Raw genomic sequence first — 25646 nt, forward strand, 5'->3', positions numbered from 1 at the left:
CGGTACTGGTCTACGTACAGGAAATACCTGTGCCTGCCTTTCTTCATGCGTTGAGAAGCAGTCAAAGCGGAGACGTGGACATTGACTCTGAATCCTATACATACACCCACCCTGCCCCAGGCCTGTGGGCACTTAGAGCCAAGGTCACCTTCCCCAGGCACCCACAGTCCGGGAGCTTTCTGCTCTCTTTCATAGCTTCCTTGGTGGCCATTAGCTTGGAAGCCATCAAGATACAATAAAAATGAGTTGGAAGTTGGGGTCCTCTGTTCCAGGGAAGTCAGAGTAGAAGCCGTACTTCAGGATCAAAGACATCAGGAAGCGAAGAGAGGACTGGGTGTGGACAAAGACCTAGGTTCGCCTCTTGACTCTGAACTTTCAGAAAAGCCTGTTCACTTCTTTATTAGATAATCCCTTTACCAAGTAAATCGTACAGAAAATAGAAGGTGCTTCCTAAACTTTATGGTATTATAAAAACTTAAGGCGTTTTCAAGAATCACAACAGCTGCAGCCAGAGAGTCTGGTCTGTACACTGTCACTACTTAGTGCCTTTTGCCGTGTGACCGAACCACTCCAAGCCATGGTCTCTGCCCCGCCAGGTGCGGAATGTGGCCTGGACAATGGCTGAGACCTAGGACCCTGGTGGTCTGGTCTGATATGTTGTCATTTAAGTCTTGTGATCTTTAAAAAACAGATGCTCTTTAGCAATAGGTTTGAAAAGATGAACTGTTCTATGTTTCTCACAGGAGGAGCAAATATGACATCCTCATGGAGAAGCTCTCGGGTGTGCTGAGCACACGGACTAACCAGATGGAGACCCTGGGCAGGCTGAGGGAGGAACTGGTGAGTGCCCTGGGCCACCTGGGGACGGGGCTGGAATGATCTGTGCAGCAGCCTGGACCTCCTTGTTGAGTGTGGATTAAATGACTGGCAGTTGGAAGCCGTTAATGGACTCGACCTTCCCTAATCTTGAAACAAGTGGGATCTTCCTTTGTTACACAGGATAAGAAAGTGCTCAGTCCTTTGTTGGAGGCCTTCGTGCTCTTAACTGGCTCCCATCCGCCCCCTCACCCCCCGCCCACACTCACAGTTTGCTCTAGGACGTGCTGTTCAAGTTCATATGGAATGGCCAGTCTGGACATTTAGGGCTGCTTCCATAAGCGCACTCTAATTCTGTCCCCACTGGCTTAATACGGAAAGGGCATCATGACTTTGCAGAGATGCAGGCGGAGGTGGTGCTGGGGGAAAAGCACAGACTGGCCAGCTTGGTCTCTGGGCCCCCAGAGGAGAGGCAGGAATGAAGCAGGAGAGGAGGAGAGCATGGAGGGGCCTCGCTGCCTCTAGGCTGATGAGAACAGTCTTTGCCAGAAGCTAGGGAAGAGCCGGCATGGCAAAGGGGACAGAAACATTGTCCTGTGGCTTAAGATGGCAGAACTGAAAACCTAAAGTTTATAAAGTCAGGCAGTTTGGGTCACAGTGATTAGTCCACAAAGGGACATGGTGTGGAGCCTTGATTATCAGCCCCAGGATAATCTGTGCTCCTCGCCTTGTGCTATTGCATTGTGGGTGAAGCCCCAGTCTCTGGTTCCATTGGAGAGGGAAAGGGGCCTCTTCTCTAATGCTAGATCTACTACATGCCCAAGTCTCTTTAAAATATTTTATTTGGGGCGCCTGGGTGGCTCAGTCTGTTGGGCATCTGCCTTTAGCTCGGGTCATGATCCCAGCGTCCTGGGATCGAGCCCCACAGGGGCTCCCTGCTCAGTCCAGAGCCTGCTTCTCCCTCTCTGCCTGTCTTCCCTGCTTATGCTCTCTCTCACAAATAAAATCTTTAAAAAGTAATAATAATAAAAGTAAAAGATTTTATTTATTAGGAACCCTGGGTGTCTTCAGTTGGTTAGGCATCTACCTTTGGCTTCAGTCACGATCCCAGAGTCCTGGAATTGAGTCCCACATAGGGCTCCTTGCTCAACGGGGACCATGCTTCTCCCTCTGCCCACTGCTTCCCCTGTTTGTGGGCTCGCTCTCTCTTTCTTTTTTTTTTTTTTTTTTAAGATTTTATTTATTTATTTGACAGAGAGAAATACAAGAGAGGCAGGCAGAGAAAGAGGAAGGGAAGCAGGCTCTCTGCTGAGCAGAGAGCCAGATGCGGGACTCGATCCCAGGACGCTGAGATCATGACCCGAGCTGAAGGCAGCAGCTTAACCCACCGAGCCACCCAGGCGCCCCTCGCTCTCTCTTTCTGATGAATAAATAAAATCTTTTTTTAAAAAATTATTGAGAGAGAGAAAGTGTGTACTTGTGAGGAGGGGGAAGGGCAGAGGGAGAGAATCCCAACTCAGGACTCGAGACTACGACCCTGGGATCATGACCTGAGTGAGCCGAAATCAAGAATTGGATGCTTAACTGAGCCTCCGGGGCGCGCCATCCCAGGTCTGTTTAGAGCACAGCTTATGAGGCTTAAAGGTCAGATTTGGCCTGTGTGTTGTTAAAAGTACATTTGACCTAGCTTTTTTTTTAAAATTGAGAGTTCACATAAAAACCTAAGTTTCCAGCTTCCTTTGAAATATCAGGCTCAGCCAGCTGTGCACTCCCCTACCCCACCTCGCCCCAGGACCCTTCCTTCCTGTCACCTCTCAGACAGCAGGCCCATGTCATCTGTCAGTACACATGCAGTGCTGTTTGTGGTAAGAAATATTTTTCAGTATTTGAGTCTCCATCAGAAGTGGAAGATGAAAGGCAGACTGATAAAGCTTCTTTAGGGACCCTAGTAGAAATTAAGAAAATTCCTCCTTGCTTAAGCAACAAATTCTGCACAGTCTGTCCTTCACATTTCTTACCCAGCAGACCCTGCAGAATGAAGCCCTCTACCCGACCGGGTCACTGAGGCATGGGGAGAGCAGGCTAGTCTGGTGACACAGGTCACCATGGCCTCGCTCAGTTCCGTTACTTTCGCGGCAAATACTGCAGCGAGCGTCTGCTCAGAGTCAGAGCTGGGTACCGCACCGCGGTGGCAGAAGTTAGAATGATGGGTCTCACACTGTCGTGGAGCAGTGTCACCGGAGGGCAGCCGTGTGAACACACACTTAGGCTTGAAGCCCATCTAAAAGGATGACGTCCGAGCTCCGTGAAGGATGCACTTTCTTCAGAGCTGGGAGAAGCTTTATGGAGCAACTTCTGGCCGAGCGGGGCTTTGAAGGTGACGTGTTCCCCAAGTAGACAAGAACTGGCATTTCAGGCCCGGGAGAGTGGTTACGGGCTGACGTGTCCGAGGTGCAGGAATCCAGCCGCAGTGTGCTCGGGCCGGGGTCACAGACATGCGGCTAGGGAGGGAAGATGGGGCCAGCTAAGAGAGGTCCAGAGCGCCAGGCTGAGGAGCTCATTAGCTCCTTCAGCCTCATAAACTGCTGGCTGCAGTTCGTGGATGGAGAAGTTGCATCTTGAAACAAACCAGGAGGAGGAAGAGAGCTTGGAGGTGAGGGTGGGAGGCGGTTGTTGGCGGCTAGGGCCAGGCTCCCAAGTGGCAGACTGCTAGAATCCTTGGAGATGTTTGGATGACGGGCCAGGATGCGAGGGGGGAATGAGGGAGGTGGGGGCATGAAGGAGGAGGAGTCTTGCTGTCTGGCTGGAGTGATTGCATCTCCCCAAAATGGACAGGGCTGGAGGGCAGGCTCAGGACAGCAGGGAGCAAGCCTGCTTGTTTACTGCTCAAGCCCCAGTGGGCGGATTGCCAGGGCCAAGCCCATGATCGGTGCTCAGTAAATATTTGTGGAATGAATGCATGAATCAAGTAGAGAGTACAGAAAGACAAACACATTTGCGGGAGGATGAGGCGTGTGACAAATCTGACTTGAGGATTTATTGAGTCTGAAGATCTTAAGAGACTTTTCACTTGGCGATGTCTGGTCGGCAGCTGGAAATAGGGTCAGAGGGAGCTGAGCAGGACTTAGTGAATAATTAGCCGATACAGGAGGTTGATGCCATGAATATGGATGCTGTCTTTTTTCGGGCGTGGGGGAGGCTAACACTACTCCTTTCCCTTTTTGCAGGGCAGATTGTGTGAGTCCCTGATGGCAGCCCCCCAGAAGCTGGGACTACATCATTCTCCCTTGCTTCGGATGGTCCAGGACTTAGGACCATATGTTAGGGGCTGGGATTTGATGGATGAACTTCCATAGGGTCTTTCCTTGATGCTGGGGGCACAGCTAGATTAACGATAGAGCCCATTTACAAGCCGGTGTGTTTGAATGAGCCATATGTGAGTCGTCTGTATTTTTTTGATAGCCATATGTTCTCCTGCCCAAGGGCTGGGAGACTGGCTGGCCTTGAGAGTTGATCACACATACGTGGCGGCAGCCCACAAACATTTGTTCCATCTCTGTCTCCCAGAGAGGGAGAGAAAAGCCGTGAGACTCCAGGGACGGCTCCCTTGGTTCCGTCCACGCCTTACAGCAGCCGGAACTGGCCTCATGACTCCAGGGGTTGCAAAGGCAAATGCAAGTAAGCGGCCAGGATGGATACATGAAAGAATGAAACAGGCCACGTAGGAAAAAAAATGGTTTTGCAGCAGGTACGGATTCAAGAAATAATTTAATTTTCCTCTTGGCTGTCTTATGAGAAGATGGCACCTACCGGTAACAGATAGGCGCTGACCTTCGGCTCTGACATGCGAGGGGCCAGCGGGGCCACTTTGCCTGGGCATGCCTGCCCAGGGGTAGCCCTGAGGACCCACAGTCCCAGGATTTGTTGCTGGAGTTCTTCCAAGTGAAGCCAGAACCTTTTTATTTATTTATTTATTTTAATGAAGTATCACTTAAATGTTGGCAAGTAAATCACTTATATTCACAAACGTGTAGATGGGAAAACGTGCCCTATGCCAGAAGCTGCTGGTTGATGACCCCTGTGGTTAGGGGCACATTGGGTCACTTCGGTCACATCGCCTTGTGGCGCTGTGAGTGGTAGGGTGCACACACCCCTCCTCATTTTGTGGAAGCTTCGCTGATAAACTGAAAATTTTTTGGCACTACATTTTTTTTTCTATTTTTTTTTTCCATTGCCCAGGGGAGATGTGTGTGTGCTTTGTGAGAGAGAGTGTGTGTGTGTGTGTTACTAGCACACTCGAATGGTAAGAAAACCAAACGTGACAGTATGCAATGAAAAACCACCTCGTAGCTCTGCCCTGCCGTCTGCCTCCCGTCCCTACATGTCCTTTCAGGATCTTTGAGCAAATAAACCTCTTTGCCCCTTTGTCATCGAAACCATTTACAGAATCATTTATTTAGTGCTCTGGACCTTGTTTCTGTTTCCTTGACAGCATAGCTTGAAGTCTTTCCTCCTTAGCCCCTCCAGTGTTCCCTCGTTCAAGGGAATCGGTTAACCCGGGTTAACCCTGAACCCGTGTTTGTTGACATGACTTCAGCGGTTGCAAATGCCTCGCTCACACCTGACAGCAGCTCTTACGTTGTGTTTTGGCAGGGGCTGTGCGAGAGGACATTTAAGCGGCTGTACCAGTACATGCTGAACGCTGGCCTTGCGAAGGTGGTGTCTCTCCCCTTGCAAGAGATCCACCCTGAGTGTGGGCCTTGTAAGACAAAGAAAGGTAAAGGCGGTCACAGCCTCTGTCCCCTTGGCTGTGCAGACGGCTTTCATTTCTCCCTTCCAAGTTCAGCTTTTCTCTCTCCCCACGTTCAGCCTCACCGTGGGGTGATGGCATATTGGTTTGGCTCTTCATTCCTCAGCGCCTCACTTAGGGTCCCCTATAGCAAAAGTGCTCTGGGAATGTTTGCTGAGCAAAAGTGATCCTGAGTGCCGGCACGCGTCTCTGGGGAGATGTCCCTCCAACATCTGAGCTTCGTGGTGTCCAGAAACAAGTCCCATCTCTTCCTTGTTACGCGAAACCGCTCTTCTTTCCAGCGTTTTGAAAGTACCAAAGCTGTGTTGCATGATCTCAGTATTCTGTAGCCCTTGCAAGGTTAGTGGCGGTGTCACCTTTTGCACAGAAGAAAGTTAAAGGTAAGAGATGCAAAGTCATTTACATACGGTTGAGCCATCGGTAAGTGACAGGTGGGGGATTTGAACCTTCCAGGAAAGTTGAACTAAGGACCATATACTGTAAAACTTTAAAAAACCTTTCTTAGTCTTTTATTTTTCTCTGTTCTTGATTTTTTTTATGTCATGCTGTTCGTGACAAACTGAAGGGTCAGAGCTTTCAGTAGAAGATGATAGATGAGACATATGCATTTATCTGCTCTCTCCCCAAACTCTTCCCTAGTGATGACAAGGGATATAAAGGGAATCAGCCTGCAAGTACAAAGAGACTAGGACAGGAATGACAGCAGAGAGTCATCAACAGTGTTCTGGAGCTCAACGCAGAAGGACAGATAGTAACGGACTGAGCAGCCTGGAGAGGCTCAATGCCAGTGAAGGGCAGTAGACAAGAATTGATGCCTCAGACCCTGAAATAAATGAAAAATGTGGCGATTCCAGGTACCTCTGAAGACAAGTTCGGATGGTGCCAGAGACGAGAGGGTTGGTTGGCTGTGTATGTGAGAGACTGCTGCTTCCCCAGTCCTCTCCCCTCCTTTGCATAGCCAGTCAAGAGGCCCTTTCCCACAAAGATTTGGCTTTTTCTACTTCTCTCAAGATAAGATGCATTGGAAAGTTTCTGGATTCACAGACCCAGCTGGGGACAGGGTGACGTGCTGAAAACAGGACACAAAAAGGGGAGGGTCCTCTCACTGTGGTTCCAGATTTGGCCCTGGAACATTGGCAGCGAGACTTACTGTCCTTAGGCTGGTGGCTGGAGGCTGCTTTTCTGCAGAAACCAACCAGTCCAAGAGAAAAGTCTTCTAGATACTGAAATTGGGGCGATCCCAACAAAATTCCTGGCCCCTGCCCGCTCACCCTACACAGAAGGCCACGCAATTGCTCCTTCCTCTTCCCCTGCTGCACAACACCCAAAACACAGTCTTTGGGCAGCAGTTTAATGCTTCACCAAACATTTGAGAGGTCTAATAGAAATGTAACAGAAACAAACAAATGTAGGAAATAGAAACAAAGTGAGGAGGAGAGGAAAACCTGAAAGAACTGGCAGAGAGAAAACATTGCATCCCTGAAAACACAGCAAGAAGCGCTCAAGGAGGGACGTGTAGAAAATAAAAAAAGAGCTCTTGCAAGTAGAAGAAATGTGACTATTGCAATAAAAGATTGAGCAGAAGGGAAGGTAGTGAGATAAAGTTGAGAAAAGCCTCTCAGAAAAACTCAAAAGAGGTGAGAAACAGCTAAGTTGAAAATAAGATGCTAAGCCTAGAAGGTCCAATGTCTGCACAAAGGGCTCGGGGAGAGACAGAATGCGTGCAGAGGAAGAGGGAAGATAGTGAGGAATGACAGGAGCAAGTCTCCCAGATCTGCAGGACATAAGTTCTAGAGAGCAAAAGACCCATCAGGTGCCTAGCACAAAGAACACACAGAACCCCACGCCAAAACGTAACGCCCTAGGACTTTGGAAACCTGGAGCAAGGGAGACCAGAGAGGAGAAGGCAGACTTCCCAGTAGTAACTGAAGTCGGGTGGCCTCGGAGCAAGCGCTTTCATGCTAAAGGGAATGGATTTTTCCATCTGGAGCTCTCTGGTCTGCTTTCACGTCGATCCACTGTGAAAATACGGAGGTTTTCACACATTCAGATCTGAAACAGTTCATCTCGCATCTCCCATGTTCCTTTCAGGAAGCTGCAGGAGGATATAGACCATCAAACAGCAGACTGAAAGAAGAGGCAGGAAAAGCGGGGTGCAGGTCATGGGGGAGACCAGGAAAAACATGGGGAGACGGTGAAGGGAAATCACCATGATGGGCGCCATGGCAACCCAGCCATACGGGGGAGCAGGGCGGAAGGGCTCTGGAGGGAAGGAAGTCCACGCAAAGGATCAGGTGCTCAGTGAGTGTTTGTTTAGAGAAGGCTGTGGGTTGGCAGAGGGCCTGCATGGAAATTAGTGTCAGGTACACACACAACCAAGGCAGTGGGAAAGCACGAAGTTATTAAGGCCAGAGAAAACCAGAAGGTGTATAAGAAAAAAGGTTAGGGCCTATATGCTTGACTTTGTGGGCACAGTAAGTAACCTGCAGAGACTGGCTTCGTTAGTGCAGCTCAGGAGAGAGTGTCCTGATGGACAGACCACGGCCTCCCCAATGAGCAGCTTGGTCTGTACTGGAGGTCGGCAGTGGTGTTTGGCAAGTGACCATGAACTGCTGGTCTGAGGGGCACTGTTTCTTCCTGGACCTTGCTGACCTGATCAGTCACTGCCCGTCCTGCCTGGCTTTCCTGTGTCGGAGCAAAGTTTGTGAAAGAGATGGTAACGGACAGATGTTACTGTACAGGTGAATAAACCAAGGCAGGTGCCCCCAGAGGTCCTGAAAACCCCTAGATAGGACCTTACCTTTGAGTCCCTTCAGTGCCAAGGGCACTTGGGACTGGTTGAATGCCTGAGATCCCTCCAGAAAGGTGGCGTCAGCCTTTTCAGTAGAAAGAAAACCAGGAAGTACCGCCAGGTCCTATGGCAGGGATGAAAGTCCCAGAGGTTGCCTTGGGGACTTCTCTGCGTGCTTAATACCATAATGACCTGTGGGTCTGTTAATTTATTTCCTGATTTATTGGAAGGAAGACATTAAAAATAAACAGATGGAATGATTATATTTTTAAGGCAAAGAGAAACTGAGAAGGAGACGCCCTTAAAGAAACTTTCTTGCTGGGCAGGCAGCCACAGAGCAAACCTTGTCCCAGGCTTGTGGTCCCTGGAAATGTAAGCCTGCCACTTGCAACTAAGACACCAACCAGAGCGAACTCTGTTGTCAGACAGCCCTGGGTCAGAATTCTCATTCTGTCACTTCCTGTTGGGGTGACCTTCTGCAAGTTTTGGCCTCTCCCCGCCTCAGCAGAATTACCTAGGGGTAATCAACTTTCCAGAGTGTCGTGGGGCTTATAGAAGACCGTGTACACACCAGGGGCCACAGACTAGTGAATGGCCACGTGTAGCGATGTGTTTTGCTTGGCTCACAGTGTGTGTTTTCATTGAATTCATTGCTGGTATTTAAAAATCAGAAATTGTCCCTAAAAAGTCAGCCTTTCAACTTCCCTCCAAAAAGTGAAATTAGGCAACATTAAACTACATTTCTTTAATAGCCATCAGCCAGGCAAAGAGATGCTGCCGCCTTTCCACAGGGCCCATCTTCCCCACCCACCCCCCAAGGACACCCTGCCTCCTACTTTGTGTGTCTGCATCACATGGTGAGTGCTCCCCATTTTCTTGAAGCCTAGTGTTGGCAAGAGAAACCCAGAAACCCCTAGACTGGCTACTGATGATTGTGATGGCTTTAGCTCCTTACGTGGGGTGAAGTGGGCAGACCCCTGGGAGAGTGACCGTCAGACATTTTAGATTGTCACACAGCAACACGGTAGAGACTGTTCTGACTGGTCAGGAGGCTCAGCTCATTCCAGGCTGGTCTTGTTCCCCACCTCCTGCTGCTCGGGCTCATGGGCTAGGCACCCCTCACTCCCAGCGTGACTCAGGTATTTCTCTGTGTGACTCGTTTCCAGCTAGGCGGGGAGCTCCTTGAGAGTGGTGGCCCCGCCTGTCATGTACTTTTATCCTTGAGGCCTCTGCAGTGTCTGCTCGGAGCAATGTAGGTGCTGAGCAAGTGTTTAGCAAATTTAATTTAATTAGGCACCACTTGGTTCCTCTCCTTGTGTGGGAGACAAGGGATGAAGGCAGTTCTAGTCTTTTTTGTCTTGTGCCTTGTCTTCCCAATTTACAGAATTAACATAAACCTTCCCTCTAAGGCATTATAGCACAGACAAGACTTAAATAATAAATAAAGATGATGGATTACTTCATGTAAATTTACAGGTGTGCCTGGATATATACGAGTTGTTTCTAAGAGCTGTAAATAAAGAGTTTGGATTTGGGCATATTTCAAGTACATTACAGGAAGCTGCAGTGATCTGTTTTGCAAAAAGAAAAAAAAAGCCTTGGTTATAAAAACGGTCACCCTGAACTGATCTGTTTTGCAAAATTTGGATTATATTCTTCAAGTGTTTACTAGTCATACTGTGTTTATTCATTTGGGCTGAGAACAAAGGGGAAGAGAAAGAGAAGTTAACTTTGTGATTCTTCTGAAAATGATGGCCAACTGGAAGCAGGTGATAGAAGTGTGCCCTGGGGCCCGTGATGGACGGGCTCAGTCAGCAGCTTGTCCAGCACTGAAAAGGATGGAGAAGGGGTCCGAGCACCTATATTCCCCTGTTTTCCCCTGTTTAGGATATAGACTCTCCCCATAGCTATTAATTCATGGCCCTTAAAAAGAAAGAACAAATTCAACAAGATTACAGGACACAAGGTTAATATACAAAAATCAGTTGTATTAACAATGTGAAAACAAAATTAAGAAAGCAGTTCTGTAGCATCAAAAAAATAGCACACTTGGGAATAATGCATTCAAGCACAACAAGTATAAAACAGTCTGAGAACTACAGAACAGTGTGGACAAATTTAAGATCTAAGCAGATCTTAGATCCTTGTTCATGGATCTGGAGATTTATTTATTTTTTTGAGATTTTATTTAGGAGTGAGAGAGAGAGCACGAGCGAGGGGAGGAGCAGAGGGAGAAGCAGACTCACCACTGAACAGGGAGCCCCAATGTGGGGCTCGATCCCAGGATCCTGAGACCTGAGCGGAAGGCAGACCCTTACCAACTGAGCCACGCAGGCACTCTGGATCTGGAGTTTTAACGTAAAAGATGGCAGCACTCCCCAAACTGGGAAAACCCCAGCTGATGTGTAGACTTCGGCAGGCTAATTCTGAAGTTCATACGGAATTACAGGTGCCCAGAAAGTTAATTTTGAGAAACAAGAATCAAGTATTGTAGGAAGACTTACACTTCTCAGTTTTGAAACTAATGCAGAGCAATAATAATCAAGCCAGTATGGTACTGGCACAAGGACAGACCGATCAAGGAGTAGAACTGAGAATCCAGACGTACACCCACATGCCATGGTCTGCTGATTTTCAGCAAGGGTGCCAAGACCATCCAACGGAGGAAGAAGCTGGTCACATTTGAAGGAAAGTCCAGAGTGGGGAATCTAGAAGTAGATCAGTGAGCGCTTCGGGGCACCCAGGGTGCCAGCTGCAAGGTCAAAGGTGGGGAAGTGTTCAAAATTAGATTGCGGACAGATACACCTACCCTGGGAATACACCGCATCACCACTGGTGTATACAGTGTGTGAGGTGAATGGTGCGGAATGTGGATCGTAACTCAGTAAAGCAGTTAAGAATGAACAGCAAGAAACACTTGTAACGGGTGCAGCAAACTCAATTAAGATCATTAAAATGGCACAAAGCAACTTTTGAGAAGTTAGAGCGGGATTAAAGTATACAAGCTAAGGAAAAAGAAATAAACCATATCGAGAAGGATTAAAACACAATAAAAGATAAAGGTTTAAAGAGCTTTGAAACCAGGAGAGTGAAATTAAAAAGAATGAAGATCAGAAACACAAAAAGGATAAAGGGTGAACATAAACATGAAAGGGATAGACAAAGATCGTCAGGAGCTGAGTTTAAAGCTTAGAAAATTAGTGGCATGGGGCCGGGGGAAGGGCACGGTGGGGGAACCAGTAAAATAGTTAAAATAGCAAGATCTCTTTCAGTTAAAAGTGGCAAAGTTGATTAAAGGATGCCAGCTCAAAAATGATGGGTAATTACTCTCAATATTTAAGACAGATAAAAGAAACAGACATTTTAATATGAAAAAAAAAAAAGCCCAAAAACAATTAGAGGCAAGCACCTAAAAGGTGGAATAAGGAGTAAGATCCTCCATGGCGTTTATTCCAGACCTTGAGTCAGGTCAAGCTGAGCCCCAAGCAGCCCTCCCACTCGCAAAGGGGCTCAGCACCTGGGGACTGTGACCTTGGTGGGAAATAGTCCTTCCCTCGCTGCTCCTGTGCGCCCGTCCCAGCTGTGCTGTGGGAGGCGGGGGGCAGGTGGTGAGGGGCCAGGGGACTAGTCTGCAGAGTATGATGGAGCATGTGGCAATAAGTGTACCACACACAGGACTGACGTGGGGAGGGGCTGGCAAGGTTGCTCTCAGGGCTCAGAAGAGGCAAGGGCAGGGATGTGTGAACACGTGCCTGGTCGCAAAGGCGACCTACTGGCCTCAGGTTGGCTGGGAGGCCAGTAAAGTGACAGATGTGTCCATACCGGATGCCACTCCATTCTTAACTGGGGCCTGGCTAGAGTCCTCAAGAAAAGTCCACTGCGGTCATGCCCAGCCCAGCATGGTTTCCACCAGCCCTTTCCTTCTATGGGTCTCTTAAGAACGTCCAGGGACCTAAACGGGTCCATTCCTGACTTAGCCCAAAGGGCTTGGGAGGTGGTTCTTGCCCTGGGTGTTCAGTGGGGGCTCTGGAACTCGTCACCGACTAAGAGCATTTTCCCGGTGTCCTAAAGCTTGCGAGCCCTCTTGTATGGACATGGTTTGTCCCCTTGTCACCTTGCTCGGTTAGCACAGGAAACTTGGGCTCCGTCGGCTTATCTTGGACTCTGAGAAAGAAGAAGGCACCAGGGGACATTCTTCCATTCTGTTGTCCATTTGTGGACGGTCTTGGAGCCCAGGGAGAGGTGGAAAAGCCATCCATAGATTATGCCAGGCTCTGTGCCAAGTGGTAGTGCTCGATTTGGATCCTTTTTGGCCACCCCATCATGTGGGTGCTTTTCTTTTCCTTCCTCCACAGATCCCTTGCCCCACGCACAGATCCCTTGCCTCAGGTCATCGAACAGGGAAGGGCCAGTGTGGAGGGTTGAGCACAGAATGTGTGAGTCTCTAACCAGGGCCCTTGGCTGCCTCCTTGAGAGAGGGCACAGGGCTGAACTCATGGGCTGTGGGCGCTGGTGGGTCAGCGCCCGGGGCCAGAGCAGTGGCAGGGGCTGAAGATAGGACCGGCCTAGGACAGCCGTCCAGGGCAGGAGAGTCGGAAGATGTGGGCTCCCCCTCCCGGTCTTCTCTTCAGTCCATCTCCTACATCCACTACAGAAATAACCAAATCGTGCCTACAGAATAAAGGCAAACAGGGCTACAAAATAAAAAATAATGAGAGGCATTGCTTCGCCTCTAAACCTTACATAGTCAGCCTTCCCATTCATCCCTCCCCTTCTGCCACCCTTCGCTCGAGTCTGCCTAGACAGTTCTGGGTGCCCTCTAGCATCCGCCTCCGGGGTCTTTACTCTCACCTTCCCCTGCCTAGCTCCACTTGTTGCCTCATTTCCCAGCACTCCTGGCTCCTTTCCCTGTAATCACGGAGCGGGTAGTGTGCTTAAGTTTGTGAGGCTGAGCACCTTACCTGCATTCACTCCCCTGGTCCTTCCCAGCAGGTGAGTTCAGCCACGCTGTTAGGATTATGTCCATTTTACAGAGGAAGAGACTGAGGCTCCAAACGCTTAGCCCGACGCGGGGCTCCATCTCAGCCCAGAGATCATGACCTGAGCAAACCAACTGTGCCACCCAGGGGTCCCCAGAGCCCAGATTTCTAACCAGTTCTATCACTGTGGTGTCTGGGCTGCAGCAGCCTCCCTCATTGAGAGTGCAGCCCTGAATTCTGTGTCCAGCAGTTACCCAAAGCCCTTACCTCCTTAGATTGTCCCATGGGCTGGTTTCTCGTTCTACTTTCCAGACTGCCTGAATGACACCCTAGCACTGACAACCCCAGGCCCATCTAGGGGTGTGTGGGGGGAGGTGGGGTGGCAGGACGGGAGTAAAACTGAATTTACATAACCTCTCCCTGGCTCACCAGTAGGACTGTCCCTTCATGGGTGACTTCAGGAGCGAATCTGACGTGGTGCTCGTTTGTTCCCATCCTGTTTTTGTTTTCTCCTGGGTTCATCACGTTGAGAGCACCAGTCTGCTAGGTGGCCAGGTGAGATCTTGGCTGGAAATGTGAGAAACTCAGGCTGTTGGTCCTACTTGACGTCCGCTCAGGATTTCCCTTTACAGAGAATGGTGTTTTCTGACAGAAATTGGAAGTTGCAAGCCCAGCCAGGTTGCCCAGGGTGGGAGAAGGGCCACTTTCTAGGTCCAGCACATCCATTAGGCCACATAAACCCTCTGAGCCTGTTTTCCTTTCTCGTAAGATGGCAGGTGTCATATGCAGAATCCACACAGTGATTAAAATAGCTTCTGAAATCACCTGCCACACCCTGGGTTCTCAGGAAGGATTCACCCCTTGCCTTCTTTCTGGCTCTTCAGCATATCGAAATGAAGCCATTCTTCCTTCGTGCCACAGCAAGCATGACAGAACCGTGTGCTTGATACGTGTGGAACCGTGGACATTAGAGCACCTGTAGAACGCTTGAGTGCAGTGATTTGGCTGGTTCTGTCTTGCCTTTTGTTCCTGGGAAGTAAGCCCTGTGCCCAGGCATCCGTGGGTGCCATTAACAGGCCTGTGACTCCTCCGGGAAGCATGGCTGGTCGCCAAGGTGGGCGTTCAGACAGACCAGTGAGCTCTGTTTGCCCTGTGGGGGTGTGCTGCCTGGGGTCTCGCTCCGGCCCCTTCTGCTTGGGCTTTTGCTGGCTTGCAGTCTGGAACAGGCTCCTTTAAATTGCCTTAAAAATAGCCAAATATGAGCCGAAGGGATCCCAAGAATAAAAATTGGAATTCTGGGGCTGATAAACCTCCAGAGCCGTGGGAAAAGTATGGAAGGCTGGCAAAACTAATTGCCAGTGGCTCCTTGGAGCCATGAGCCACAGACTACCTGGTGTTGCCTCCTCCACTGGCCTCTGGTCTGAACAATTCTCCCTACAATCCCACGAGGCTAGACATTTCTCCTTAGCTTGGTTAAATGATCGGAGTTTCCTTATCTGAGGGCTCTAGAAGAAAGTCAGTGCTCTTGGGACTCGTGACAGGGAAATCAGCCATGCTGTGTGGGATGGACGAAGCTGCAGACCTATGGCCCCTAACCCCCCCAGCAGCCATCCTGCCAGGATGCATCCTGCCTGGCCTTCTGGAAGCACAGCGGCCTCATGCTGAGCCCAGTCTGAGCAGCTTGAGCCGAACACTCCATTGAAAGTATTCTGGAGACTCGCCTGTGCAGTGGGGCTTCTGGGGGCCCCCAGCTTCAGACTGTGCGATCTAAGGGTCAGTTCACGTAAGGCCTGTGATGCGGCAGGTTCCCACTGCTCGGGCCAGCTGACTGCTGTGTGCCAGCCTCTGCATGGGTGTCTTCTCTGGGCATGAGGTGGAGAACACCGGCCTCTCATTTTGTTAAGTGGAATGCAAGGAGCTCTGCTCAGTCACTTCCCCAGAGTCTCCGAAACGGGTGGTTTTAGAGTTGAGATGCCCCTTGTCTGCCTGACCCTGGAGCTCCTCTGAAGGTCCGGCCATCCTGGCAGGCAGCAGAGGCGGCGGCAGGGCTGTTGGGACGAGACTGTGCTGAGGCTGATTAGGGAGAATCATCTCGTGCTGTTGGAGCAGAGGGGAGCTCAGGTGCCGACCTGATGCTGCTATAAGGAGCAGAAGCTGGGAAGGCCAAGAGGGGCTTCCTTCCTCGCCCTTCCGACCCACGAGTGTGTCGTGGCCGTTCGCCGCTGCCCCCTGTGCTGATGTCCGCGCCGCCCTGTGTATCTTTCCTTGGCCAGTTCAGCTCGTAAGGAAGCTAAAACGGGGTGGGAGAAAGAACGTCTGGCTGTTGGTGAGGTGTGCCAGTCTGTCTCCCCTACGTGCTACCCTGGGCCACCCCCCATCCCCCTCCGCAGAAGCCAGTGTCCCCGGCCCCAGGTCACCCGCTGTACTCAGTCACACCGATGCCTCTGCGTTAGGGGCCGTATGTTGTCCATGGTTGGGGACCTGGACTCGGAAGACAGCCTGGTAAATCCCAGCTCCTCCCTTGCTAAGGAGCAGGAGTTTGGGCAAATGCCTTAGCTCCCGGTGTCCTCAAGTGGGAAACAGGATGGTAGCGGCCACCTGCTCGGGCTGCGGGGAGGACCAGCTTATATGAAACACACGGAGAGCTTTAATCGGTGTCCGGCACGCTGTGTGCATTCAAGCGATGGGAATAGTTTTAACATTGGGAGCGGGCAGTCACTCTAGGAGCACTGTCTGAGAGGCAAGAGGGGCACCTGGGGGCTGAGAGGCCTGGGAGGGCCTTGGGTAGAGAACAGTGGGGGAAGACCGAGTGGGGAATGACTTGGTGGTTGATGTTCTGCCCGTGTGCTGGGTGTGCTCACTCCTAGGAGGAAATCCCAGGGAAACATCCAGTTCTGTAGTCACTTGAGCCTTGAAATAATTTTCACCCATACAAACGGGCCCAAGTCTCCCCCTCATCACCATGCCTCCCCTCCCCATTCCTTTAGACTTCCATTTGGAGAGGGAGAAATGGAGGGAGAGACAGGGCCGGAACCCCAAGCAAAGGGCAGAGCCCTGGGAAGCGGGAGAACCTGAGAGGGCCTGGCAGGCGTGGAGGGATCAAAGGCTTGAGGAAGCCAGGGCTGTGACGTCATGTTTCTTCTCTTGAAAAATGACCAACGGGTTGGGGGGTGATTTGCTATCACCATGAGGAGTGCAGGCAAATCAGCACCAGACTGGTGCCTGAGGCTTCCCACACTTCTGTGACCATTTGCCCTAGGCCTGACTTCTGGGAGGGTTCTGGTGGATCGGCCTTGGCCAGACCCTGCTCTGAGGGTAAGTCTGATGAGTTCGGGGCCCTGAGATGCATTGCTGTTTGTGAATTTCACCTGCAATCTGCATGCTCTGCCCGCCATGAGACTCCCCTTCCCCACTTGGGGTGTTGTACCTGACCTTGCCCAGAGGTCAGCCTGCAGTGCTCTTTGGTGTGAGCATTTCCCATCCATGGGAAGGCCCTCGGTAGCCACAGCTCCTATACAAGATGACTGGGAAACAGATGACTGGGTACAAGTGCCCCCACTTGGCACTGGTACCTGAATTATACCTCTCGGTGTCTGGGTCGAGAAACTGTCTGCCTCCCCGTGCTAACAGTTACTGCAGACTTAGTGACTGCAAATGGCCCTGCTTTATGGTTTCATTGTTCGGAAGTCTGAGATGGGTGTCCTAGGGCTAAACCCATGATGTCGGCAGGGCTTTGCTCCTTCAGCAGGCTCTTGGAGAAAACCTGCTTCCTGGCCATTTCCAGTCTCTACAAGGACCCCTGCCTGCCTTGGCCCCTGCTCTCTCCCTCTTCAAAGCCAGCGGCCTGGCATCCTCCATTCTCGCTCCGATCCTCCTGCCTCCCTCTCTGAGGACTCTGACATTGGCCAACCCGGATTCTCTGGGCTAAGACCACCTCCACAGCAAAAAGCCTTAACTTACTCATGCCCACAAGTCCCTCTTGCCATACAGGGTCATGTTTTTGCAGGTTCCAGGTAGCAGGGCATGGCCACCCTCAAGGGGCCCTTCTTCTGCCCCCGCACTCCTCTGTCCTAGGACCTCCTGGTGCAGGATCATTTCTTCCACAGTGGAGACCTGTGACCCTGCCTGAGTACCTTTGCCCCCACCACTTACAAGCTCCAGAGAGTGTGGGCAAGTCATGTCATCCTCTGTACCTCAGTTTCCCTGTCTGTAAAATGCCTCCTGAGATTGTCAGGATCACACGAGTGAGTTCATACCAGTAAAGTGTTGAGATATTTTGTTCTCCCTTGCAGGTTCTCTTGGTATAGCCATGGCCCAAGCTGGCTACTTTTCTTGCATGGTGCTTGTGTGGGTGGGTTGTGGCACACTGTGCGTGTCTGAAGGGCCTCACTGGCCCTCAGTCCGCCGCGCAGTCCCTCATTATCTGTGTGGTTCCAGAAAGCTAGCGCACAGTGTTGTGTGGACCTCTTCGGGCTGACAGCTTTTGTCTCCTTCTGGAGTTTTCTTGGAATAAATTCCCACTCTTGGCATCATTGGTGAAAGCCTTCCAGCAGTGCCCTCAGAGGGTTCTAGAACACATCCACAGTGCTGCTGCAACTTACTGGCAGTGGGTCTCCCCTTTCAGCAATGCTGTTTGTGGGCCAGGTGCCGGTGCTGGGGAGCTGGCGTGGACAGGCAGACATCCCCCTCGTCACAGAGCTTGTCTCGAGCAGGAGAAGTCCGCTGTTTGCTTAATAGGACTGACACAGCGTCTCATTATTCCTCTCATTTGCATTTCCTTGTTTACTAATTACAGGGAACAAAAAACGATTCTATGGAGGACACGTTCAGGTCTCCTGCCCCACGATGTGCTATTTTCAATATTCTGAACTTAGTCCTTTCTCTGGGTCTCTATCTCAGCTGTGCCCCGTACCCCCTACCCCTTGCCCCCCTGCCACCAGCAGTGTTCTGCTCTTTGCTGGAAACCGTGCCGTGTTGCGTTCCTAGGGACGGACGTCATGGTGCGCTGCCTCAGGCTGCTGAAGGAATTCAAACGGAAGGTCGAGGACGACCATGACCAGGACGACGATGAGGACGAGGAGGTCATCTCCAAGGGAGTGCCCCCAGTGGACATCGTGTACGAGCGGGACATGCTCACGCAGACCTACGAACTCAGTAGGTCCCCTGCGCTCGTGCCTGCTGGCGTGTCCCACGCACTGCAGACCAGGGCTGGTGAAGGAGAAGGCGTGCGGTTGAGACTGGGCAGCGGCAGGGAGCCCTGTGGTTCCCTGGAAGGGTCAGGCTTTGGATCGGATCTGAGTGTGAGTAGTTGCTCTGTAGGACGGCAGCAAGGTCCTGAGCCTCCGTTCCCACGTCTGTGCTCCCGGAATGCTCTGCCCCCAGCATATGAGGGGGGCTGAGGAGGAGCAGGAATAGGACGTCAGATCCGGGTCCTCTGTGGAAGGCATGAAGAAGCTGAGCCCTTAATACTACAACGCAGACATTTATATTTAAGAGCTAGCTCGCGTCTTCGGAGATCTATCTAGACTTACTGCAGGCTCGGAGACTGGTGAGGAGTGGAGAGAAAAGCATCTCCCCATTCCTCGCCCTTCCCCTGGATTCCCTAGAATCCGCGTAAGACACCAGTGACCCAGAGCCGTAGACGGGGTGGCTGCAGGTCCCTGTGGGGAGGAGGACGGGAGGAGGCACGGTGGCTGCAGGATGCAAGTTGGCAGCCGGTACAAAGCAATGCCAGGGAATCAGCACAGACTTCCTGAGGGGCTTTTTGGCATTTTTTTTTAATCAACTCTTAATATCCCTCCAAATGGGTTCCTCAGAACACGTTTTGGGAAAAGCTGTCCTCAACCCTCCCATGCCCACTTTGAGCAGGTTACTAGTTTGATATGGAGACACATCCCAGTCCCCTCTTTTGATTCTTTCTTTGAAAGAAAGCATAAGTGTGCCCGTGGCTGGGTGGGGGAGAAGAGGGAGAGGGAGAATCTCAAGCAGGCTCCATGCCCAGCGTGGACCCCAATATGGGGCTCGATCTCGCGACCCTGAGATCATGACTGGAGCCGAAATCAAGAGTCTGACGCTCAACTGACTGAGCCACCCAGGAGCCCCTCCCTTTCATCCTGATGTTTATTTTTGTGCAAGTTCAAGGCTGCACACCCTCCTTTGTCCAGATGGCTCCTACCTGGCAGCCTCAGGTGCCTGCCGCAGGAGGAAATAAAGGGGCAACTACTACTGAACACAGAGCTTTGCCAGCAAGCGTGCCCTGTGGTTCGTGTACTTTACGGGGGCGGGGGTGTGTGGCTTGTGCCATCCCTGCCCCTTTGCCCGCCAGGCTCCATCATGGAGTTCCCAGTCCCAGAGCCACTGAGTAGGTTTCAGAGGGCTTCTCGGAGGCACAGACAGTGACAGCGTGTAGCAGGGCAGAAGCTGACAAAATAGACGGAGCAGATGATAGAGCACAGTCGCCGGCCGCTCGCTTCCCACGGGGCCCCGCAGCACTCTGTCCCCCTCCACCCCCCGCTGGCATTACGGGACACTGCTGGCTGTGGTGTTAGGAATGCGTCTGAGTCTGCCCAGAAGGCCAGGGAAATGGAAAAAGTTCTTAATTTTAAAAAAATTAAAAAAAAAAAAAAAGAAAGAATCCGTTTCACAGATCTGGAAAAGTCCACGTGAAAGAGTGAGCTCCCTGCTGCCGGGCAAAAGCGAGGTCACCCAGAGCCAAGTGCACCCACAGCCGGCCACTCGGCATTTCTGGCTCTAAGGGGAGGAGGCCACACTGAAGCCTTTTGGAAGGAGGGCTCAGAGGCTCTTGGCAGGGGAGGGAGAAAGGGGACATAGACTTTATTTTGCATGTTGGTTCAGCACTTGGACGAGTCTGTGCTTCCCGAGGTGGCAGGAGCAGACTTGGCCTGTGTGGGCGGGTGCCCTCGCAGAGGCTGCGGCTCACGCATTTTCATTTCCCACAGTTGAGCGCAGAGGCACGAAAGGCATTTCCCAAGCTGAAATCCGAGTGGCTATGAATGTGGGAAAGCTGGAAGCCAGAATGCTGTGTCGTCTTCTTCAGAGGTTCAAGGTTGTCAAGGTAGCGTGGCAAGTCACGTGCCCCCTTCATTGTGTCTCGTCGCAGACGGAGTGTGCTAGCCCAGGGCTGTCTCAGCCGGTCTCAGCCACAGGTGGCTGCCTGCAGGCCACTCCCTGACACTGGTTGTTGTTGGTTCCCATTTTAAAAACAGAATGAACCTTCAGCCCTGAAAAGTCAGAAGGAGACTGGCCACGTAGGGGGCATAGCCGTGTGGGGGCTCCCAGGAGGCTGGCTAACCTCTTACAGCCCCTTCAGTCAAAGCAGGTGCTGTCGAGGAGCCCTGGCCCCACTCAGGCCACCCTCTCTCTTGCCACCTGCCTGGCTCCTGGGGACAGTGGGTTGGCCAACCGTATGCGTCTGCTGGTCGCCGTTAGGAATTCATGCCCTCACTCCAGCCCTTATCCTTCCCTCTCTTCTTGCCAACATTTGGACCGTTTTGCTGGAAGGCATGATTACAGTCGAGCTGATGATTGCAGAGCACATGACGTGTGCCTCGGCATGAGCTTAGCATATAGATGATGTTGCTCTTCCTACCGATAAGGGCCCGGGGGAGTCCCTTTTCCCCTGTTCTGAAAGATAAGAATGAGTGTGGGTAGGTGATGGCCTCATCCTCCATCCCCAAGGCAGGGACCACATGGAGCTGGTGACCTCCAGTCCATGACAACATTTCTGAACCCTCGAACCCTACATAGCTAACACTTACTGCTCCCAAACCTTCTCCTGCGGGCCTAGTCCTGTGCCGGGCACTGGGGAGGTGGGGAGGGCCAAATTAGGACCCTGCCCTCAGGAAGCTCACAGTCCCATAGAACAGACGCACGTCCAGGATGGCAGTGGGGAGAACCATCTCCGACAGGCCTGTGGAAGCAGCGGCTGAGAGATGCCCAGACAGGAAGACAGGGAGGGACCATCCTTGGGGCCAGTGCGGGGCCCGGGTGGTGACAGAGCAGGTGCAGGAAAGATCAGGAAGCAGCCCTCGCAGCCTCTAGCTCACACCCTCCAGATGTGACCGAACACATTTCATCCCTTCTAGGGGTTCATGGAAGACGAAGGGCGTCAGCGGACCACCAAGTACATCTCCTGCGTGTTTGCAGAAGAGAGCGATCTGAGCCGACAGTACAAAAGGGAGAAAGCCCGGAGCCAGCTGCTAACCACTGTGAGCCTGGCCTCGGTGCAGGAGGAGTCACTCGTGCCTGAAGGGGAGGACACCTTCCTCTCCGAGTCCGATAGCGAGGAGGAGGGCAGCAGCAAGAGGAAAGGCAGAGGATCCCAGAGTGACGGGAAGTCCTGCTCAAATGCCAGTCTCGGGGCCCAGCCTCATCACTCTGCCTCGGCGAAGGGTAAGGGGGTGCCCTCGGGGGTGGGGGGAGGACGGGCAAGGCTGGAGGGCACGTGTGCCCTCCATCTGAGCTGCTGGCGAGCTTCAGAAAACAGCCCGTTCAGTTTAGCAGACACCTGAGGATCTCCTTGGTGCGGTCCTAACTGGAGACCTGTTGGTGTCACGTGATCTCGTAATCCCTAAGTTTGGCGGAGACAGTCACGTGGTCTGTCTCCTGGCTGCTTGCAAGTCAGTTCTCCTTGGCCAGTGTTCAGTTTCTCTGTTGTGTTTTCACTAGTAAAGGGATGGGATCCAGTCAGCTTCCTCTGTCCCCTTCCTCCAGCCGTCTGAGGCACCTTCAAGTTTTAAGTTCAGTTAGAACTTTCGGAAACACATGTAGGGTGGAGTCTGGCATCCAGCTGAGCAGGGTAGTGGGGCAGCGGGGAGGCATGTACCTGAGTCCTCCAGGCAACCCCATGGAATTCTGGGCCAGCGGGGGGCTGGTCCGGCTGCCGAGCCGACATGCCCTTCTCTCTGTCCCTCGATGGGTCCTCAGTTCAGTTGTGCTCCCCACCACCCCTTCACTGCAGGCGGCTGGAAAGTCGGAAACCTCCACCCCCCGAAGAAGCAGCTGCCTTCCTCCCTAGGAGCGGCTGAGGAGCAACCCTGCCAGAGCTCTGCGAGCCGGGATAGCCTTCAGGACACCAGCTCCTCCTCAGACCCTGGCGTGTCCTTCAGCTCCCGCAGCATGAAGAACAGCAGCGGCGACATAACCGTGATTGAAGAGGTCAGGCACGAAAACCCAAAGGTGAGTGCTCACGGTGGGGAGCGCCGGGGGCAGGTGGACCTTGGCCTTCCCAGTTCTGCGCCTGAGAATCAGGGCAACAACAGCAGAATCAGTAACAAGAGTGCTATGTGCCGAGCACTGCGTGTCGGGCAGTTGCCTGGTGCACATCCATACACCACCTCTGCGCCTGGCCAGAAAGCCGGCACTGTAGTTTACACAGCTTTTTCGTTTCCAACAACTTACTGTTTTTACCTAAGTTTATTTTGGAAGGAAAATTTGTTTAGATTAGCAGTTCTTCCCGCTCTCGGCCGGTTTAGCCTCCCAGGGGACATCTGGCATGTCTGGATGAGGCATTTTTGCTGGTCATAGCTGGGGGAGCAGGGGCTCCCGGCGTCTGGTAGGTGAGGCCAGGGGCTGCTGCTTAATCTCCTAGAATGTACGAGGACAGCCTACAGGAGAGACTTACCCAGCCCCAGACGTCAGCAGTGCCGGCGCTGAGAAGCCCTGCCTTAGCTGGAAGGCCAGTATCCCTGGCCGCGAGAGGAAGGTAATTATAAAATAGATAAAGGAAAACCGAAACTGTTCAGTATGTTCTGGCCAGATGCTGTTGGGGGTCGCGGCTTTAAGGACGCAGTAGAATCAAATGCTTTTCATCAGCGTAATTAGAAGGATTAAAAAGGCAATTGACACAGGAGCGCTGCTCTCGTGATGTGATTCAGTTCACCTTAGGCCATCCTTTGTCACTTGAACGTGCCTCGGATCCCGCCAGTGGCGCCTCCTGGCTTCAGCAGCACAGCGTCAGGACGAGGCAGCCTGCACTGGGCATGGCTGGGATCGGGGTGGCTTTCAAGGCTGTTCTGCTCTTTTGCGGAGGCCTCACGACACTCCGTGAGGTCGATGTTGGGTCTCAGCCAGGATGAGACCCGGGAGGCCCCTGAGGAGTGAGTGACTTGCCTGCTTGTTGGATGCAAAGTGAGGACTAGAACCCACGTGTGTGCAGCTCTCCCCTTGCTACTCCCTTGCTGGCGTGGAGGCCTGTGCTTTCGGTACAAGACTTATGGCAGAAGCGATGGAGCATGGGGTTGCAGAGATTTTCTGTGGATTTTTCTAGAAACTCGTAGCCCTTTCCTTGTCTTTGGGTGGCATAACTTCTCAAGTCCCGATTGGGACTGTGTTGCACTGAAAAAACCTGCCAGCAGGTGAATGCCAGCAGGTTCCAGAGGGTCTGCCTTGCTCCCCACTCCCCCACCCCCACCCCTTTGGCACCTTCTGCTCAGGCTCACATGTCTCCAGTGCACGCATGCTTCCTCCAGGTCCTAGAATTCCTCTGCTTGCCACCTGGCTCAGCTCTTTCTCTGCCTCTAGAAATCTGTTCTCCAAGTAACAGAAGAATGCTGTCCTTCTTTCTGCCATGTGCTGAGAAGAGGGCATGAAGCCCGAATCTGGAGGCCTGTTGGCCAAGCATGTCTTCACCTTGCTCTCCAGCAGCCGATCCCCTGCCCCGGCGGTGGCCATGCGGCTCATGCGGCTCCCCTCCAGAATGTTTGCTTTGATGGGAGAGAGCACAGTGGTCTCTCTCCTGAGCCTCTCTTGAGTCTTAAACCCTTTTGAGCTGGTCCCCCTTCAGGAAAGAACCATGCCTCTCCCGAAGCCCCAGCCCTCAGCAAGGAAGTGATCTGGGGCTGGCTGTTCTCATTCTCCGGAAAGCGCCGGTCTGAGTGAGGAGGGCGTCCGGCGCAGGGGGCCCTGGGCCACCGTGGGGTGCTCATATGTGCCAAGTGATGTTCAGGAAATATGATGGAGTTGGGATTTCCTCTCCCTTCCTGGGACACGCAGGGGCTTGAACAAATCTGCTCTAAGGGCACATGGAATGAGTTCACCGAAACTCTTAGAAGACAGGAGCCATGAAGAGCACCGTGGGCATTTTGACAGGAAGGGGAGAGAGTACACACAGCTCTTTTCTTCTCCCCTTGTCTTTCCTTTGGCGCAAATCCTAACGTACTAGGGGCCACTGCATGAACCCAGCCCACCCCTGCTTCTGTCCGATATGCCCAGAGACACACGGTCCTCTTGACTTTTCCTTCTTGAAGTGTGGGCATAGAAACTGCCTAAAGAGGCAAAGCATGCCCGCGGGGATGGCTTCTGGCCCCCAACCGCACTGAGCCCGTTGTGTTCTCACTCTCTCGGTCCCTGTTCTAGGAGAGTGGCAGTTCCCAGAAGACGGGGAAGCACGGCCCAGGCCAAGACAAACCCCACGAAACCTACCGGCTGCTCAAACGCAGGAACCTGATCATAGAAGCCGTCACCAACCTGCGCTTAATCGAAAGCTTATTCACGTAAGGGGCCGTCCGTCCGTCTGTCTGTGCTCACGGTGCATCTCAGGCCAGCTGGCTGTCACAAGTCACAGAAATGACCAAGCGACTTCTGAGTCAGAAGATTCCCCCAGCTGCCCTGTTGTAGGAGGGAGGGCTTAGCACTTGTTCTGGTGATTTGGAAAGTGCAGACGCTGAGAAGTGTCGAGGCCCTAGACAGGGCGGGGAGAGATTGAGGGAGCCAGAAGCGGAAGGTGGGGGGGAGGGGTGCAGGTCCCTTCTCTTTCCTTAGAGAAGAAACTTGGACAACTGATGGCATCAGCTTACTAACTGTTCTTAGTTCTGCGTGGAGCGTTTGGCTCAAATACAGTCGGATGTGAAAGCAGAAATAGAGATGTAGGTAGAGCATGTGTGTCTGGGCTGGCTCTGGGTGCGTAGGGCCCCGTGCCCCGTGGGGGTCCTTCTAACCCACCATCACCACCGCTTCCCGGCCACATCTGGCTTCTGAGGCACCAGCGTCAGAGCCGCTCGATTAGAAGGAGCCTTGCCCTTGGCCAGTGGGCCTCATCCTAATTCTCTAACTGGGGCCTGGGGAGACTATGTGCAGACAGTGCTGCCCTCGTCCCCACCTCTGTGCCCTGAGAGGTTTGGCTGGGCCTTCCTCACATCCTGCTGGCCCTGCCATTCAGTAATCTGTGATCCGGAAATGTCCCTGCAGTCCCTCGGTAGATCTGGGGGAGGGGGGGTGCACAAGGAAAGGA

At 52.3% G+C, this 25646-nt stretch overlaps 1 protein-coding gene across 3 annotated transcripts in view; it reads left to right on the top strand.

Moving 5' to 3' along the window:
• Positions 1 to 25646, top strand: part of GTF3C1 (general transcription factor IIIC subunit 1) — a 69321-nt gene that overhangs the window by 10065 nt on the left and 33610 nt on the right. For 2 of the 3 annotated variants that reach the window (XM_045993190.1, XM_045993191.1), the window contains exons 5-12: positions 744 to 840; positions 5470 to 5593; positions 18383 to 18550; positions 20356 to 20471; positions 21502 to 21808; positions 22377 to 22594; positions 23007 to 23120; positions 24773 to 24909. In XM_045993190.1, the coding sequence (XP_045849146.1) occupies positions 744 to 840; positions 5470 to 5593; positions 18383 to 18550; positions 20356 to 20471; positions 21502 to 21808; positions 22377 to 22594; positions 23007 to 23120; positions 24773 to 24909 (1281 nt within the window). The remainder of the gene's footprint in view (positions 1 to 743; positions 841 to 5469; positions 5594 to 18382; positions 18551 to 20355; positions 20472 to 21501; positions 21809 to 22376; positions 22595 to 23006; positions 23121 to 24772; positions 24910 to 25646) is intronic. The other variant, XM_045993192.1, reaches the window with a different exon arrangement.

This window comes from Meles meles, chromosome 21 (assembly GCF_922984935.1).
Source record: "Meles meles chromosome 21, mMelMel3.1 paternal haplotype, whole genome shotgun sequence".
Classification (NCBI taxonomy): Eukaryota; Metazoa; Chordata; class Mammalia; order Carnivora; family Mustelidae; genus Meles; species Meles meles.